Source organism: Agelaius tricolor, unplaced genomic scaffold (assembly GCF_023055355.1).
Source record: "Agelaius tricolor isolate 1412-34295 unplaced genomic scaffold, bAgeTri1.0.p SCAF_21, whole genome shotgun sequence".
In the NCBI taxonomy this organism is placed as follows: Eukaryota; Metazoa; Chordata; class Aves; order Passeriformes; family Icteridae; genus Agelaius; species Agelaius tricolor.
In genome coordinates this window covers 6,703,828-6,720,874 of record NW_027269281.1, presented here as the reverse complement: position 1 = coordinate 6,720,874, position 17,047 = coordinate 6,703,828, and the positions used below count along the sequence as shown (strand labels likewise).

General features: G+C 46.7%; 2 protein-coding genes and 1 long non-coding RNA gene across 4 annotated transcripts in view; 2 read left to right on the top strand and 1 right to left on the bottom strand.

Annotated features, from left to right (window-relative positions):
* Positions 1 to 492: 492 nt before the first annotated feature.
* Positions 493 to 16,127, bottom strand: LOC139598953 (uncharacterized). Its single transcript, XR_011682091.1, has 3 exons — positions 15,743 to 16,127; positions 13,695 to 13,895; positions 493 to 597 (listed from the first exon to the last, which is right to left on the bottom strand). It is a non-coding gene; the product is annotated as an uncharacterized lncRNA (long non-coding RNA).
* LOC139598938 (uncharacterized) lies at positions 4,515 to 12,697 on the top strand. The gene is made up of 3 exons (XM_071445868.1): positions 4,515 to 4,731; positions 5,674 to 8,730; positions 12,161 to 12,697. Exons 1-2 carry the CDS (start codon positions 4,515 to 4,517, stop codon positions 7,755 to 7,757), a joined length of 2,301 nt encoding a protein of 766 aa, XP_071301969.1. The 3' UTR covers positions 7,758 to 8,730; positions 12,161 to 12,697.
* Positions 16,128 to 16,229: 102 nt separating the features above from the next.
* Positions 16,230 to 17,047, top strand: part of LOC139598952 (spindlin-Z-like) — a 106,969-nt gene continuing 106,151 nt past the window's right edge. For both annotated transcript variants that reach the window (XM_071445879.1, XM_071445880.1), the window contains exon 1: positions 16,230 to 16,564. The gene's annotated coding sequence lies outside the window, so the exon portion shown is untranslated. The remainder of the gene's footprint in view (positions 16,565 to 17,047) is intronic.

Genomic DNA, 17,047 nt, shown 5'->3' with positions numbered 1-17,047 from the left:
CTCCTCTAACAAACTGGATGCATAACCATAGCCACAAACCATTAATACCTGGAGCAGACCCCAGCATGTTTATAAACTTCTTACAAATCATTGCCATCAAGCCCAGCAGGATAGCTATTCTGGTCACTGCCCCTCTGCTGTAAAAACTATGTATTAGGGACAATACTAGAACTATTTCTGGATAAGAAAATAAACCTAGGGACCACAGAGGTATTAAGATCTCAAAAAACCCTAGGGACCAGAAACACATGCAAGCCTTGACCCCAATAGACATTATGAATTCAAAAAACATGGCTATTAACTGCTTTAAACAAACAGAGAGTAATGGCAACCAAAATGCACTCAAAACAGGGTTTTTCCACTCTCTCTCTCTTGCCCTAGCGTTGCGCACCAAGATTTTGTCCTGGTTTAGGGCAAATTTGGAGGACAATCTCCAAAGGGGGGGGGGGGGGGGGGGGGAGGGGAGGGGCAGAAAGTCTCTCTCGGGAGTGTTCGCTCTGTTCTCAGTCCCTCCAGCACTGGGGCAGCTGCTGCAGGCCACAAGGTGCAAACTCTCGGTGTTCCCAGGTCCCAGTCCGGAGCAGGTTCAAGTTCTTTCTAAAAAGAAAAGGAGAAACAGTCCAGGAAGAAATTTGGACTGTTTAGCTAAACTAGCTAATGAGCAGAAGCAAGAGCAAGCAGAAGCGACACAGAAGTAAAAGCGAGAGAGCAAAGCGAAAAGGAAAAGCAAAAGCAGCACAAGCTGCTGCCCTGTCTCTGTGTCCCGCCAGGCTGATAAGAAAACCCAAACAAAACTTTCATTCTTCAGAGCCAGTCTTAAAGGCACAGAACATAATATCCAGCATAAACAGAACACATGAATGGGATACAAGCATCATAATGTCACCCTAGGACACAGTACCATGCAGAATTGTAGCCTTACCTGCAGCATCCTAAAGACGGACTAATCAACTATAGATTCATCAGGTCGTCGAGTGTAATTTTTTCTTAGGCTTCAAAGGTCTTTTAGGGAAAAGGACTCAGTAGTGACTTCCAATTTTGTGTCAGTAATTGGTTTTGAGGGTCCTTCCCCTGGATCATTGTCGTCTATATGGTGATCGATTTTGGTTGTGTGTTTTCCTCCTCTCGTGGTAGGAGCAATAGCCATTGGTTGAAGCTCACTGTCTGGTTTAGCTACAACCTGAGTAGCTGGGGTGTTGGCTGCAGCCTGAGTGACTGGGGTAGCTGCTGATTTATTTCCCTGCCCCTGTGCTTCTATTTGCTGCCCTACGGTATCTAGCAGCACGCAATAGGCATATACTAGGGCTTAGCTTATTGCAATGATCTTTTTTTCCTTAGGGTCATCATGGCACTTCTCTTTCAAGTATTTCCACACCTCAGATGGGTTCTCAATTTGTTCACATGGAAAATCCCAGGCTATGGGGTCAGAAAATTCTTTTAGGGTTTGGTTCATATCCTCCCATTCTCCACACTACTCAGCATTTTCCACACTTGGGTTTACTTTTGGGTCAGAGGTCTCATCAGCTCCTCTGGACATCTCAGCCCTCATTCTAGAGAAGCTGCAGACCGTATAGAGGAAGCTTGCTAGATTAAATACTAGGAAGGTCATCTCTTTAACATTTAGGGGAAATTGAACAGTCTCAAAAAGTGACATAACAGATTTAAAGGAGAAGAAGGAAAGTAAAGGCTGAAAAGCCTCATCCTCTGCTCTTCCTCTAACAAATTTGGCACAGTTACTAATAAATCCCCAAAACATGTTATTGGAACTAGGACGTAGGGTAGGATGAAGAAACTATAAACTATACATATCTTGAATAGACTCTAGTACATTTGTAAACTCCCTATAAATCATTATCACTGAGCTCAGCACAATAGCCATTCTAATGTGTGCCCCTCTGCTGTAAAACCCATGTGTTAGGGATAATATTGGGGTTATTTATGGATAAGAAAATAAGCCTAGGGACCAGAAAGGTATTAAAACCTCAAAAAAAAGCTTAGGGACCAGAAACACATGAAGGCCTCTACCCAGAGAGACATTATGAATTCAGGTAACATGGCTATTGACTGCTTTATCTCAATTCAGAGTAAGTACAACTAAAATGTAATCAGTATAGCTTTTTCTGTTTTCTTGAGCCACGTGTAGGGTGCCAAAAAATGTATTTGTCCTGGTTTAGGGCAAATTTGGGAGAAAACCTCTAAAGGGGTTCCTCTAAAAAGCAGATTTAAGCACCCCCTCCCTCAACTGCTTTGGGAAAATATTTCCTTGGAGAAAAGTGGAAAAAACTGTTTCTTTAATAGGCTGTCCTAGGGTGACATTATGATGCTTGTATTCCCATTCATGTGTTCTGTTAATGTTGGATATTATGTTCTGTACCTTTAAGACTGGCTCTGAAGAGGGAAAGTTTTGTTTTGGTTTCTTATCAGCCTGGCGGGACACAGAGACTGCAGCTTTTGCTTTTTTGCTGCTTTTGCTTTTCGCTTTGCTCTCTCTCACTCTCGCTTGCTTTGCTTCTGCTTGCTTTTGCTCTTTAGCTAGTTTAGCTAAACTGTCCAAATTTCTTCTTGGACTGTTTCTCCTTTCCTTTTTCTGACCATTTCGAACCTGCTCTGGACTGGGACCTGGGAAACACCGAGAGTTTGCACCTTGTGGCCTGCAGCAGCTGCCCCAGCGCCGGAGGGACTGAGAACAGAGTGACCATCCCCCCAAGAGAGACTTTCTGAATTTGTCATCTATTTTCAGAGCAGTGTCATCCGGTATTGTTCATTTTGTGTGCTGGGGGGTGCTGTGCCTATTAAATAAACAGGTTCTCTCCACTTCTCTCCAAGGAATCCTTCCCGAACCAGTTGGGGGAAGCGGCCGTGTGGGTTTGCTTACTGGAGGGGCACTAATTTGGAGATTCTCCTCCAAATTTGCCCTAAACCAGGACAAAATCTTGGTGCGCAACGCTAGGGCAAGAGAGAGAGAGTGGAAAAACCCTGTTTTGAGTGCATTTTGGTTGCCATTACTCTCTGTTTGTTTAAAGCAGTTAATAGCCATGTTTTTTGAATTCATAATGTCTATTGGGGTCAAGGCTTGCATGTGTTTCTGGTCCCTAGGGTTTTTTGAGATCTTAATACCTCTGTGGTCCCTAGGTTTATTTTCTTATCCAGAAATAGTTCTAGTATTGTCCCTAATACATAGTTTTTACAGCAGAGGGGCAGTGACCAGAATAGCTATCCTGCTGGGCTTGATGGCAATGATTTGTAAGAAGTTTATAAACATGCTGGGGTCTGCTCCAGGTATTAATGGTTTGTGGCTATGGTTATGCATCCAGTTTGTTAGAGGAGGAGCAGCCGGGAATGAGGCTTTTCAGCCTTTGCTTTCCTTCTTCTCCTCTGAATCGGTTGCATCCCTATTGAAGAATGTTCAATTTCCCCTGAATGTTAAAGAAACCATCTTTCTGGTATTCAATCTGGTAACCTTCCTCTATACAGTCTGCTGCTTCTATAGAATGAGGGCTGAGATTTCTAGATGGGCTGATGAGACCCCTGACTCAGGAGTAGACTCAGGCGTGGAACATCCTGAGTGGTGTGGGAAATGGGAGGATATGGGCCAAATCCTGAAGGAATTCTCTGACCCCATAGTCTGGGACTTTCCACATGAACAAATACAGAACCCAGTTGAGGTGGGGAAATATCTCAAAGAGAAGCACCAGCACAAGCCTAAGGAGAGAAAGGTCATTGCAGTGAGCTGGGCCCTGGCATATGCTTATCGCACTCTGTTGGAGACTGTACGACAGCAGACAGAGGCAGGGGGGCAGGGAGATAAATCAGCTATCCCAGTCACTCAGGCTGCAGCCAACACCCCAGGCTCGAAACCAGCAGCCAAACCAGATAGTGAGCCTAAGCCAGCAGCTAAACCAATGGCTGTTGCTACCAGTACTAGAAGTGGGAAATGCACGGACAAGACCAATCGACCAGTGGATGATGATGATGATGATGATGCAGCAGAAGGAACCTCAATGCCTCCTGACATAAAATCAGGAGTCAAAGCAGCGGGTGCAAGATCAGATGCAAATATTGAGTCCTTTTCCCTGAAGGACCTTCGTGGCCTACGGAAGGATTACACCTGACGACCTGATGAATCCATAATTAGTTGGTTAGTCCGTCTCTGGGATGCTGCAGGCGAGGCTACAATTCTGGATGGCACTGAAGCGAGGCATTTGGGATCCCTGTCACATGATCCTGTCATCGACCAAGGAATTATGAGGGGGGCAAACCCTCAGAGCCTCTGGGCACGGGTCTTGGAAAGTGTTGCACAAAGATACCTGTGTGCAGATGATCTTTATATGCAACAAACACAGTGGAAGACCATAGAGCAAGGGATTCAACGCTTGAGAGAAATGGCAGTGGCAGAGATTATCTTCTCAGATGATGTAACAACTAGGAACCCAGACGTGGTGCCATGCACGTCTGTGATGTGGTGAAAACTTGTGCGACTTGGGCCACATGAATATGCTTCTGCCTTAGCCATAATGAAGAGGGCTGAGAGGGATGAGACCATGCGTGATATGGCAAGGAAGCTCCGAGCATATGCAGATGCTGTGCATGGCCCAACACATGCCCAAATCGCAGCGGTAGAAACACGTCTGCAGAACTTAGAGGATAAGATAGAGGAGAATCATAAGAAGCTCAGAGAGGAGATTAAAGAAGACCTTCTCCAAATCTCGGCAGTACAGATCAGAGGTTCTGGTATCCAAGGCAGACATTTCCCAGACGGCGAGAGAAGGTACACCCCACGAACTGAGCTGTGGTTCTTCCTGCGTGATTGTGGAGAAAACATGAGGAGGTGGGATGGAAAGCCTACTGCTGTTCTTGTATGACGGGTGCATGAATTGAAGGAAGCCACCAGAAAGAAAGCAGTTCCAGTAGCCCGTAGCCGAACTGCCAGGTATGATGCTGATGATGCCATGTCTGATCCCCTTGAAGGAGCATCCAAGACATATGCCCAGGGAAAGAAGGATAACCAGGCTTAGAGGGGCCCTGACTCTAGCCAGGTAGAGGCTAGGGAAAATCGTGTTTTCTGGTCTGTGTGGATTCGTTGGCCTGGCACATCGGAACCACAAGAGTATAAAGCTTTGGTTGATACTGGTGCTCAATGTACATTAATTCTATTGAGACATGTGGGGACAGAGTCTGTTTCTATTGCTGGTGTGACAGGGGGATCCCAGGATTTCACTTTGGTGGAAGCTGATGTGAGCCTGACTGGGAATGAGTGGAAGAAACATCCTATTGTGACTGGCCCAGAGGCCCCATGTATTTTGGGCATAGACTACCTTCGAAGTGGGTATTTCAAAGACCCAAAAGGACTCAAGTGGGCATTTGGGATAGCTGCTGTAGAGACAGAGGGCATCCAGCAATTGAACACCTTGCCTGGGCTGTCCCAGAATCCATCTGCAGTAGGACGCCTGACGGGAGCACAGCAACGGGTGCCAATTGCCACTTCCATAGTGCATCGACGACAGTATAGAACCACTCGAGATGCTGTTATCCCCATCCATAAGATGATCCGAGAGCTGGAGAGCCAAGGGGTGGTCAGCAAGACCCACTCACCCTTCAACAGCCCCATTTGGCCTGTGCGAAAATCTGAGGGAGAATGGAGATTGACTGTGGACTACCATGCATTGAATTAAGTGACTCCACCACTGAGTGCTGCCGTGCCAGACATATTAGAGCTCCAGTACGAGCTTGAGTCCAAGGCAGCGAGGTGGTATGCCACTATAGACATTGCCAATGCATTTTTCTCCATTCCTCTGGCAGCAGAATGCAGGCCTCAGTTTGCTTTCACATGGAGGGGAGTGCAGTATACCTGGAACCAACTGCCCCAGGGGTGGAAGCACAGTCCTACCATCTGCCATGGACTGATCCAGACTGCACTAGAAAAGGGTGAGGCTCCAGAACATCTGCAATATATTGATGACATCATTGTGTGGGGGAACACAGCTGCGGAAGTGTTTGAGAAAGGAAAGAAAATCATCCAAATCCTCCTGGGAGCTGGTTTCGCCATTAAAAAGAGCAAAGTAAAGGGACCAGCTCGTGAGATTCAGTTCCTGGGAGTGAAGTGGCAAGATGGACAGCGTCAGATTCCTACAGACGTCATCAACAAGATCACAGCAATGTCTCCACCCACCAATAAGAAAGAGACACAAGCTTTCCTAGGTGCCATAGGCTTTTGGAGGATGCACATTCCTGAGTACAGTCAAATCGTGAGCCCTCTTTACCTGGTCACCCGCAAGAAGAACACTTTCCACTGGGGCCCTGAGCAGCAACAAGCCTTTGTCCAGATCAAGCAGGAGATTGCTCATGCAGTAGCTCTTGGCCCGGTCAGGACGGGACCAGATATGAAGAACATGCTCTACTCTGCAGCCAGGAACCATGGCTTGTCCTGGAGCCTTTGGCAGAGGGTGCCTGGGGAGACTCGGGGTCGACCACTGGGATTTTGGAGTCGAAGCTACAGAGGCTCTGAAGCCAACTACACTCCCACAGAGAAGGAAATCTTGGCTGCCTATGAAGGAGTCCAAGCCGCCTCAGAGGTGATTGGTACAGAAGCGCAACTCCTCCTGGCACCCCGACTACCGGTGCTGGGGTGGATGTTCAAAGGCAAGGTTCCTTCCACTCACCATGCCACCAGTGCCACATGGAGCAAGTGGATTGCTCTTATCACTCAGCGCGCCCGTATAGGTAAACTGAATCACCCTGGGATTTTGGAGGTAATTACAAATTGGCCTGAAGGTGAGAATTTTGGTGTCACAGATGAAGAACAAGAACCAATGACACGGGCTGAAGAGGCTCCTCCATGTAACCAACTGCCACCAGAGGAAACATGCTACGCTCTTTTCACTGATGGTTCCTGTCACATCGTAGGGATGAACCAGAAGTGGAAAGCAGCCATATGGAGCCCCACAGGACAGGTCGCACAAGCTACCGAAGGAGAAGGTGGATCAAGTCAACTTGCAGAACTCAAAGCCGTTCGACTGGCCCTGGACATTGCAGAAAGAGAGAAGTGGCCAAAGCTCTACCTCTACACTGATTCATGGATGGTAGCAAATGCTCTTTGGGGATGGCTGGAGAGGTGGAAAGAGGCTTACTGGCAGCGTAGAGGAAAACAAATTTGGGCTGCTGATGAGTGGAAAGATATGGCTACCAGGGTAGGGAGGCTACCTGTGAAGGTCTGCCATGTAGATGCCCATGTCCCCAAGAATAGAGCCAATGAGGAGCACCAAAACAATGAGCAGGTAGACCAGGCAGGAAAGATAGGGGTGTCAAAGATAGACCTAGATGGGGAACACAAGGGAGAGTTATTCCTAGCTCGATGGGCCCATGATGCCTCAGGCCATCAGGGCAGAGATGCCACCTATAAGTGGTTAAGAGACCGAGGGGTGGATTTAACCATGGACAGTATTTCACAGGTTATCCATGACTGTGAGACGTGTGCTGCCATCAAGCAGGCCAAGCGAGTGAAGCCCCTGTGGTACGGTGGGTGGTGGTCCAAGTACAGGTATGGGGAGGCCTGGCAGATTGACTACATCACACTGCCCCAGACACTCCAGGGCAAGTGCTACGTGCTGACCATGGTGGAAGCCACCACTGCATGGTTGGAAACCTACCCTGTGTCTCATGGTACTGTCCGTAACACCATCCTGGGCCTTGAAAAGCAGGTCCTTTGGAGGCATGGTACCCCTGAGAGGATTGAGTCAGACAATGGGACTCATTTCTAGAACAGCCTTATCAACACCTGGGCTAGGGAACATGGCATTGAGTGGGTGTACCGTATCCCCTACCATGCACCAGCTGCAGGAAAAGTGGAGAGGTACAATGGACTACTGAAAACCCAGTTGAAAGCTTTGGGTGGGGGATCTTTCAAAAATTGGGAGCAGCATTTAGCAAAGGCCACCTGGTTAGTTAACACCCGAGGTTCCACCAACCGAGCAGGTCCTGCCCAGTCTGAGTCCCTGAATGTAATAGATGGAGATAAAGTCCCAGTGGTAGGTGTCAGAGGTTTGTTAGGGAAGACTGTGTGGGTCAATTCTGCCTTGAGTACAGACAAACCCCTTCGTGGGGTTGTCATTGCTCAGGGACCAGGTTGCAGATGGTGGATAATGCAAAGAGATGGAACAACACGATGTGTACCTCAGGGAGATCTGATTGTGGGGTGAGAATGAGATGCAATATCACTGTTCATTGGATGTTACTGCCATTGTCTGTACATTATGATGATATGGGGATAAGGGGTGGAATGTCCTAGGGTGACATTATGATGCTTGTATTCCCATTCATGTGTTCTGTTAATGTTGGATATTATGTTCTGTACCTTTAAGACTGGCTCTGAAGAGGGAAAGTTTTGTTTTGGTTTCTTATCAGCCTGGCGGGACACAGAGACTGCAGCTTTTGCTTTTTTGCTGCTTTTGCTTTTCGCTTTGCTCTCTCTCACTCTCGCTTGCTTTGCTTCTGCTTGCTTTTGCTCTTTAGCTAGTTTAGCTAAACTGTCCAAATTTCTTCTTGGACTGTTTCTCCTTTCCTTTTTCTGACCATTTCGAACCTGCTCTGGACTGGGACCTGGGAAACACCGAGAGTTTGCACCTTGTGGCCTGCAGCAGCTGCCCCAGCGCCGGAGGGACTGAGAACAGAGTGACCACCCCCCCAAGAGAGACTTTCTGAATTTGTCATCTATTTTCAGAGCAGTGTCATCCGGTATTGTTCATTTTGTGTGCTGGGGGGTGCTGTGCCTATTAAATAAACAGGTTCTTTCCACTTCTCTCCAAGGAATCCTTCCCGAACCAGTTGGGGGGAGGGGCCGTGTGGGTTTGCTTACTGGAGGGGCCCTAATTTGGAAATTCTGCTCCAAATTTGCCCTAAACCAGGACATAGGCAAAGCATTTACCAGCTCAAAAAAAAAAAAAAAAGAACAATATTAAACAATAAAACATTTTGCTGATCCAAAAGAGATGACAAACTCAGAAAGTCCCTTTTGTGGGCTGTAGTTCAGCTCACTAAGTCTCTTATCAGTCCCTCTGGCAGTGGAAATGCCACGGCCCAGGCCAGGCCCTGGTGGGCTATAGGTGTGAGCTGCCAGTGCTCTTCTGGGTGTTCAGTCTAGAGCAGGTTTAAACAGTTCTAAGAGAAAAATAAAACCCACAGTCTAGGGAACTTCTCTGCCTCAGCTAGCTGAAAACTAACTAAAAGCAAAGGAGAGCTGTGTCCCGTCGTCCGTCTGTGCTGCAGACAACACAGTCCATGAGCCAGAATGTGGAGGAGTGAGTGCAATTTTTGAAAACTGTGCTTCTTCTCTCTCCCCCTTTGCTCTCAGAACTAGTCTTAAAGTTGCAAAACTTATTTCTGGGCTAAACAGATGAATGGGGATACAAGCATCATAAAGTCACCCTAGGACACCCTCTTTACTCTGCCTCACTCTTTTTAATTATCTCAACCTCCTCTGATGGAAAAGAGTTTCTCTGGCAAGGATGGAGTTACTAGGAGCAAAGCGAGGATCTTAAGAGATTTCTGGCAATAATGAAGCTTTCCAAGCTTCTTCAGCAGCCAGTCAGTTACCTATTGCCTCTTCTGACCACCCTGCCTGGTGTCCCCTAACATGTATTATTGCTACCCCTTTTGGTAAATTCACCACTTCCAATAGGTGAGAAATTAGGCTCTCATTAGCTAACGATTTTCCTCTGCAGGTTAATAAACCTCTTTCTTCCCATAATTTCCCAAATGCATGTATCACTCCATATGCATATTCAGAATCAGTAAAAATATTCACTATCTTGTCCCAATATAATTCACAGGCCCTTACAAGTATATACAGCTCCACTGTCTGAGCTGACCATGTGGGTGGAAATCTACCTCCTTCCTTTAATTCCTTTCCATTAATGATAGTGTATCCTGTAAATCACTTCCCTTCTACCACCCTTGAAGACCCATCCATAAACACATTTTCTCCCTCAGGCCAGGAAGTGTCTCGTAAATCTTCCCTAGCCCGGGTCTGGAGATCTATCACTTGAATGCAGTCATGGGTTTCTTCCTGGCCCCCTCTTCATGGCCGTTCACAGAGGCTGGGTTAAACCCTTCCCCACTTTTCAATTCCAAGTCCTCCTGTTCCATTAAACAAGATTCATGCTGTAATAAGCGAGCACTGGTCATCTCCTTAGAGGCTCTTTGAGTTAACAAAGCTTTAACTTGATGGGAAACTTGAATAATCAGATATCCTCCTACTGTCAGTTTTTGGGACTCAGTTATCATCAAGGCTGTGGTTGCACAGTTCTGCAGACAGTGAGGCCAGCCTCTGGACGCTGGGTCTAAGAGCTTAGAAAAATAAGCAACAGGCTGCTGTGTTCCCCTCATGCTCTTGTACGAAAATTCCTTTAGCATGGCCTTGTTTAACATCCACATATAATTCAAATTCCTTTTCTGAGTCTGGAAGAGCTAAGACTGGGGCATTAACCAATTTGTCTTTTAATTTTCTAAAGCTTTTCTCTCCTTCTGGTGTCCATGCCACAACATTAGGACTCTCTTGGGTTGAAAAGTCCTATAAAGGTCTGGTTAAACAGAAAAATTCTCAATCCATGTTCTGCAGTACCCTACTAACTTTAAAAACTGCCATAACTTCTTTGTCTGGGGTAATGGTACTTGTAAAATCCCTTATATTCTGTCTGGCTCAATACACCGCAACCCTCCAGTCAAAATGTGTCCCAAATATTAAACCTTTTTCTCTACCAACTGCTCCTTCTTTTCAGACACTCTAAGTTGCTTTTTAGCAAGAAAATTAAGCAGCTTCACAGTAGCCTCTTCAACCACCTTTTCCTGTTCCCCTGATAAAAGCAAATAATCCACGTACTGCAACAACCTGTCTCCTGAGGGTGGAGTAAACTCTCTTAATATTTTTTGCAGGGCTTGCCCAAACAGAACCGGTGACTCTGTAAATCCCTGCGGGGAGACTGTCCATGTCAATTGTTGTTTTACCATCTTCTCTCCTTCCTCCTGCTCCCACTCAGAGGCAAAATACTGTTGACTGTCCTCAGTAATTGAATACCCCGAGAAAGCATCCTTCAAATCCAGTACTGAATAATACTGATGTGAAGAAGGGATCTGATTCAGGATGGTATAGGGATCCAGAACTGTGCGATGCCTTGGTTTGACAATTTCATTTATTATTCTTAGATCCTGCACCATTCTGTAGGTTCCATCCTGTTTCTTAACCAGCAGGATAGGAGCGTTATAAGGAGACATCCATGACTCCAAAAGACCTGCCTTTAGCAGGGACTCAATGACAGGCTGTAACCCCTTCTTTCCTTCCCTTGAAATAGGATATTGCTTTTTAGACACCACTTGTCCTGGTTGCTTCAAAGTAATTTGGAGAGGCTCTATATCAAATCTTCCGTATTTCCCTGGGGCCACTCACATTTCTGGGTTTATTTCAGCATAAACCTTCTCAGACATTTTACATAACGTTACCAGTGTTAGGCTCTGTATCATTTTTCACAATACTAATTTGCATTCCCACTTTAGCCATCAAATCCCTTCCCAGTAAATTACAATCACAATTAGGAACAAACAGGAATTCATGCATTTCAAACCTGACTCCCACATCTATTAATAGGGGTTGAACAAAATGCATACATTCATCCATCCCACTCACCCCTTGAATAATCATTTTGACAATTTTCCCCTCTTAGGGATAAAATTCAAGGTGGATTGAGAGGCCCCTGTGTCTACCAGGAAACACAGCTCCTCTCAATCTGGACCCACCTTAAAAGTTAGCAAGGGCTCCAGTGTGGTGGGTTCCTGGTATAATGGGAGCCCCTGACACCCCTAACAATCTGTCTCCATTATCCTCTGGACTTCCTCCTCCTGAGGATCCAATTGTTTCTGCAGGCATTCTTGCTTCCAGTGTCCCTCTGCCCTGCAGATAGTACACTGATTTCTCCCCAAATGATGCCTGAGTTGGCTCTCCCCTGCTGAGGAGGGAATGCTTCTGCCACTTCCTTGTGGCCAACCCTGTCCCTTCTATCCTGGGGGACCCCTTGGGTTCTGCGTCTTATGCCTCTGGGGCTGTAAAAACTCTGCTATATCACCTTTGCCTTTGCTTTTTCCTCATCCCTTCTTATATACACTTGTGTTCCAGATTGCGAGGCAAGATGTATTCCATTACCATCTGTATGGCAGTTGTCTTTTGTCAAGTGGGCAGTTTTCCTTATCTCTGAGTGATCACAATCACTCCTCCCTCTGGAGGAGACATCTGCTGATAACAGGCTATTGAATGTCACTGCATGATGGATAAGAACTATAGCATCCCATCGTGACATGCTCCACCCAGAAGGAGGAGCCAAGCATTGCTACCCAGATATAATCTGGAGATTCTGGAATACCAGCACAGCTTTTCCACTGGATTTCCCAGAGGAACAGCAGCTGCCTCTTCTTCCACTGGATTGTCAGAGGAAGACTACACCCTTTTTTCTACAGGATCCCTGCTCCAGCAGAACCACACCTGACACTCCAGGAGGACTGCAGCCACATTTCCAATTAGACTGCTACCAACACCCTGACCAACAGGGTGTCAGGTTGTCTTCTGACTCTGTCAATATTGTTTTAGTTTACTGCATTATTTATTTTATCCTTTTATTTTCTTCCCTATTAAAGAACTGTTATTTCCTGCTCCCATAATTTTTGTTGCCTGAGAGCCCCTTAATTTAAAATTTATAGGAATTCGGAGGGGGAGGGTTCATTTTCTCCATTTCAGGGGAGGCTCCTGCCTTCCTTAGCAGGCACCTGTCTTTCCAAACCAAGACAACTTGCTGTATCTTTCTAACCAGTTCATCCAGGGACTTATTCTGTTCTTCCTCTAGTCCCCCCACTACTGCCTGTGGGTACTCATTTTCCCACAGCTCAAACCCACTCATTTTTCCAGTGAACCAAACAAAATCCTTAAAAGAAAATCCTTATCCTTCCACATATAATCTGCATTTCCCAGATAGGTCTTCCTCCTCCTCGTGCTCACTCTCTTGATCAAACACTGCATACCAGAGCCAGTCCCTGTCCTGTTGCAGTGTCCAAATGGCTCCTCTCCCCCAGTGCTCCTAGTGGGCACAGCTGGCAGCACCATGAGCAGCCAGGGTGTCCCGCAGCCTCATGGGGGCCGGCAGCCACTGCCACCCCTGCCCAGGGGTGGCGGGGTCAGGCACTGCCTGGTGCTGAGCCCCTGCTGCCCCACAGCCCCCACAGGCCCCCAACCCCTTCTCCCAGTCCCGCACTTCCACATCCGGTCTTGCTGCTCCGTGCCTCAACCATATCTCTCTACATTCCCCTTCAACTAATCTTTTCTCAACATATCAACACTATTTGTCCATCTCCTGTTGTCAAGACTCCTTCTCGACTCCCCTTATTGCTCCCCCCGGGCATGGTTTGTAAAGACCCTTTCTCAACTTTTCCTTATTGCCCCCTTTGGGCATCCATGTCTTTACTTCTGGAAGAATGTGTAAACCAACTCCACATTCTTCCAAGGGATTCTTCAGAGATATTTTGGGATCATCATCCCTTTTGCTGGGGCCCCTTCCCAGCTTTACATTTGCTAGCTCCATGGGTGCCCTCTCAGGTTTACCTGTGCTACCCTCCATGGGTGCCCTCCCAGGTTGACTCCCCGAAGATCCCATTTTACTCACCGGTGAGATTATCAGTGGTCCTTCTCTGTGGACTCTTCACGGACCCCCCTGGTCTGACACTCATCTGTTTCCTGGACAGTTTTGGGAACCCAATCAATCGCCTGGTGCCCGTCACCATCAAGGGGAGCTGATCACTGAAACTGGGTGAGGCACACCTTCAGCTCCACTCACTGCCTGCTGCCCCTGGATGATGGAAATATCCTGGACAAGATCCCGCAAATTGTCAGGAATATTAATCCACAAACACCAGAGGTTTATGTCCAAAAAGGGGACAGAGGAGCCCTGTAACTTTATTCAAATAAAAGGAGAGGTCAATGGCATTTCCCATGGGGACTCTCAAACTGTTAGAGGACGCAGCCTCCTTTTATCCTAATTTCTCGGCTGCATTTCCCTCTCTCCTTCCCCACTGGCTGAAGTACTTGAGAAGTACAGACTTTCCCAATCAACTAATACATCTCCTTTCTAATGTGTACTCCCCCCCTTTTTATTTTTCCTTGTGTCACTGTTCTTTTTCTCTAAATCTAGAGATTTAGCACAGTCTTGAGTGGGTAACAGTCTGTGTCAATTAGTGGAATTCCTATGGAATTTATGGTTCCCCCCATTGCCTCATTCACCTCTCTGTATCTAGCCTTATCTACCATCAGGCCCACAGTTTGTTTGTAAAAACACCTCCTCCTCATTCCTTTCACTTCCAACTGGAACTATTCTATTTATTTAATTTATATTACCAGAATTTGAAACTTATTTATGTTTTATTCAAGTTGCTAAAAGATAGGTTGGTTCCTGCTGGCATATTAAATTTAATCAGTTGTAACCATGTCAGAAAGGAAACACATTGGAAGGAGGCTTCTGTTTCTGTTGACTTTAAATAATTCCTGTGATAACTCTACAGTAGCTTGCTTAAAAAAGATAAATTAGACAGGTAGCCAGATAGTTATCTCAAACAGATAATTGCTTATTTAAAGTTACATTAAAGCAAAAGTAGTATTTGCATTTAAAGATATTAAGATCAGATCCAAGACATCATTCCTCCTTCAAATTCAGATCAAGCAAACATCTAGCCACTTAATTTCTGAGGGTTCTTGATTCTACCATCAAATCAAAAGGGCTGAGGGGTTTTTTTCATCAGTTAAGGCTGTTTCTCTTTAGTTTGGAAGGATATCAAGAAAGCAAAATTTTCTGGGACCAGAGGAAACCTGGTTCTCACACAAAGCTACTCAATAGCATTCAAAGCTTCTGTAAGAGTTCAGCCATTTTATTTCTAACCAAACTAGGTGGCACCTCAAAGCATCCAAAAAGACTAGGAAGTTTATGTACAGCTGTGACCGGTACCTCCTGCTCCTGATCTTTGGTAATATGGTTAGCATAACTAATGCCATTTTATAAGGTAAATGGCCATTCTCTGTGACTGAGTTGGTCATGTATCGGTCCCTTTTTGCCTCCTCAAGGTCTTGAAGGTCCTTCACACTATGCAGACTTTTCCCCTTCCCTATTGGCCTCCAGATTTTTGGGCACCATGCTGACTTCTCCCCACCTTACTGGCTTTGAAGGTCTCAAGGTACATGGTCAAATCATCATTTTCATTTCTAGTAGGCATGATATAAATTATTGAGACCACACAGTCAGTAGGTGCTAAGAACATTATTAGTGTATAATTGCTGAATCATTATCTGGAGACCCAAGATCCCTACTAAGGGCAAGTGATCAACGAAATTAACTTCTGCAAGAACAGAGGCTTCTTATCTGAAGGATCCATATCCAAGAGAAACATGAATTGTTGATGCCTAAAAAATTTGCAAAAGTTAATGATGGAAACATCTGGATTAACAGACAAATCACAAGGATGCTGACAGAAAATTATACTGCACTCCTACAAAATATATGCTTGTAACATTTGTTGCTATGCTGTACCACGTTTATGATTAGACAATTAGAAATCTGCATTAGTAGGTGGATTATTCATATCATACCCTTGTAGTATAAGGTATAAATCCCCTAAAAATACCTTGTTTGGCTGAGACATCTCATGCACTTGAATAAATACATACCTTTGTAATTCTATACTTTGCATCCTAGCCTCTCTCCTCAGTCGTCACAGGCCAAATTTGTAACACAGGATATCCATAGCTGATTTTTCTTTCTTATGATGGCTTACACATTTTCTTTCCTATGATGGTGAGAGGGCAGTGTGCAGCCACTGGCTCCCAAGGCCTGTTTAAGGAAGCGGTACCGCTGACATAAAGCCCTGTGGCCACTTTACGAGGCAGCACTAGATCCACCGTGGTGGGTGGGCGGATGGGAGGGGAAAGACGGACATTCACTGCCCCAGGGTCTAGTGGTCTGAGTTTGGAGAAGGGCTAACAGACAGCCAACTGGGGACAAGCCCACACCACTCTCCGCTACGACGCCACTCTCCTCGACGGAGCGCCGAGAGACGGCAGTGGAGGAAAAGGAGCGCCTGCGCGGTACGGAGTAGCGGTGGATTAGGCGGAGGATTGCTTCCTGCGCTCCTGTCGCAGTTCGGAATTTCCAGTGCGCCTGCGTGTTGGTGGAGGGGAAGAGGGCGGTGTCCGGTCCCGTGTTTTGAATGTTTCGATGCGGCTAGCTCACTATTTGGCAGGAAAGTGAGGAGGCCTCCATCCTGGTGGTAGAGTTCGTGTACGGAGAGGAGGATCCGAATGTAGCAGAGGCGAATTGGAGGCAGCAGTGGTGACTGCGGAGTGGGACAAACGAAACAAGGGGAGCAGTTCCCCATACTGCTGCCGCAGAGAATCTGGGTGGCCTAGTGAGACAGGAGGACTGCTGCGGCTGCAGTGCTAACACTTCTAGACTATCCTCCTGGCACTCCCAGGCGCCCATCCCCCCAGCAGGTGAGTAGTGAATGCGAGGGAAGGGGGAAGGGAAAGGAAAGCACAACCTAGGACCGGGTAGAACCGGAGGGAGTCGCTGTGGAACGAGCTCGGAGCCGCGGTTCGTAGCTTTCCCTCCCCTCCTCCTTCCCTGCGGCTGACGTTATTTTTATACTTGCGGTGTTCCGTCTCTTAACCGTTTCTTCTTCACTATCTGCCTCAGCAGCCCGCCTAAAAGCCGCGGGAGGCGGGCGAGAGTGGGGGTCTTCAGACTCTCTTCCCACGTATTGCCCCGACTCCTTGGCAACTACCACTCTTTTGGGCTTTGGGGGACTGCTGCTCTCATTTGGCATGGCCCCTCCCGGTATCTACCCCGCCCACATCGCGTCCGTTGCTGGAGAGAAGAGGTCACAGCTGCACATTCCCCCTTCCTCTCTGTGGATCTATTGTACTGTGGGCTGGGGCCCGCTAAGGGGCTCCCAGCAGATAAGCCTCTCTGTCGAT

What these genes read in the sequence shown, in the direction of transcription:
- LOC139598938 (XM_071445868.1), top strand. Translation starts at nt 4,515, where the DNA reads ATGAAGAGGGCTGAGAGGGATGAGACCATGCGTGATATGGCAAGGAAG. An exon ending in AGTACAGATCAGAGGTTCTG is followed by an intron (nt 4,732 to 5,673) that starts GTATCCAAGGCA and finishes CATTGAATTAAG; the next exon opens with TGACTCCACCACTGAGTGCT.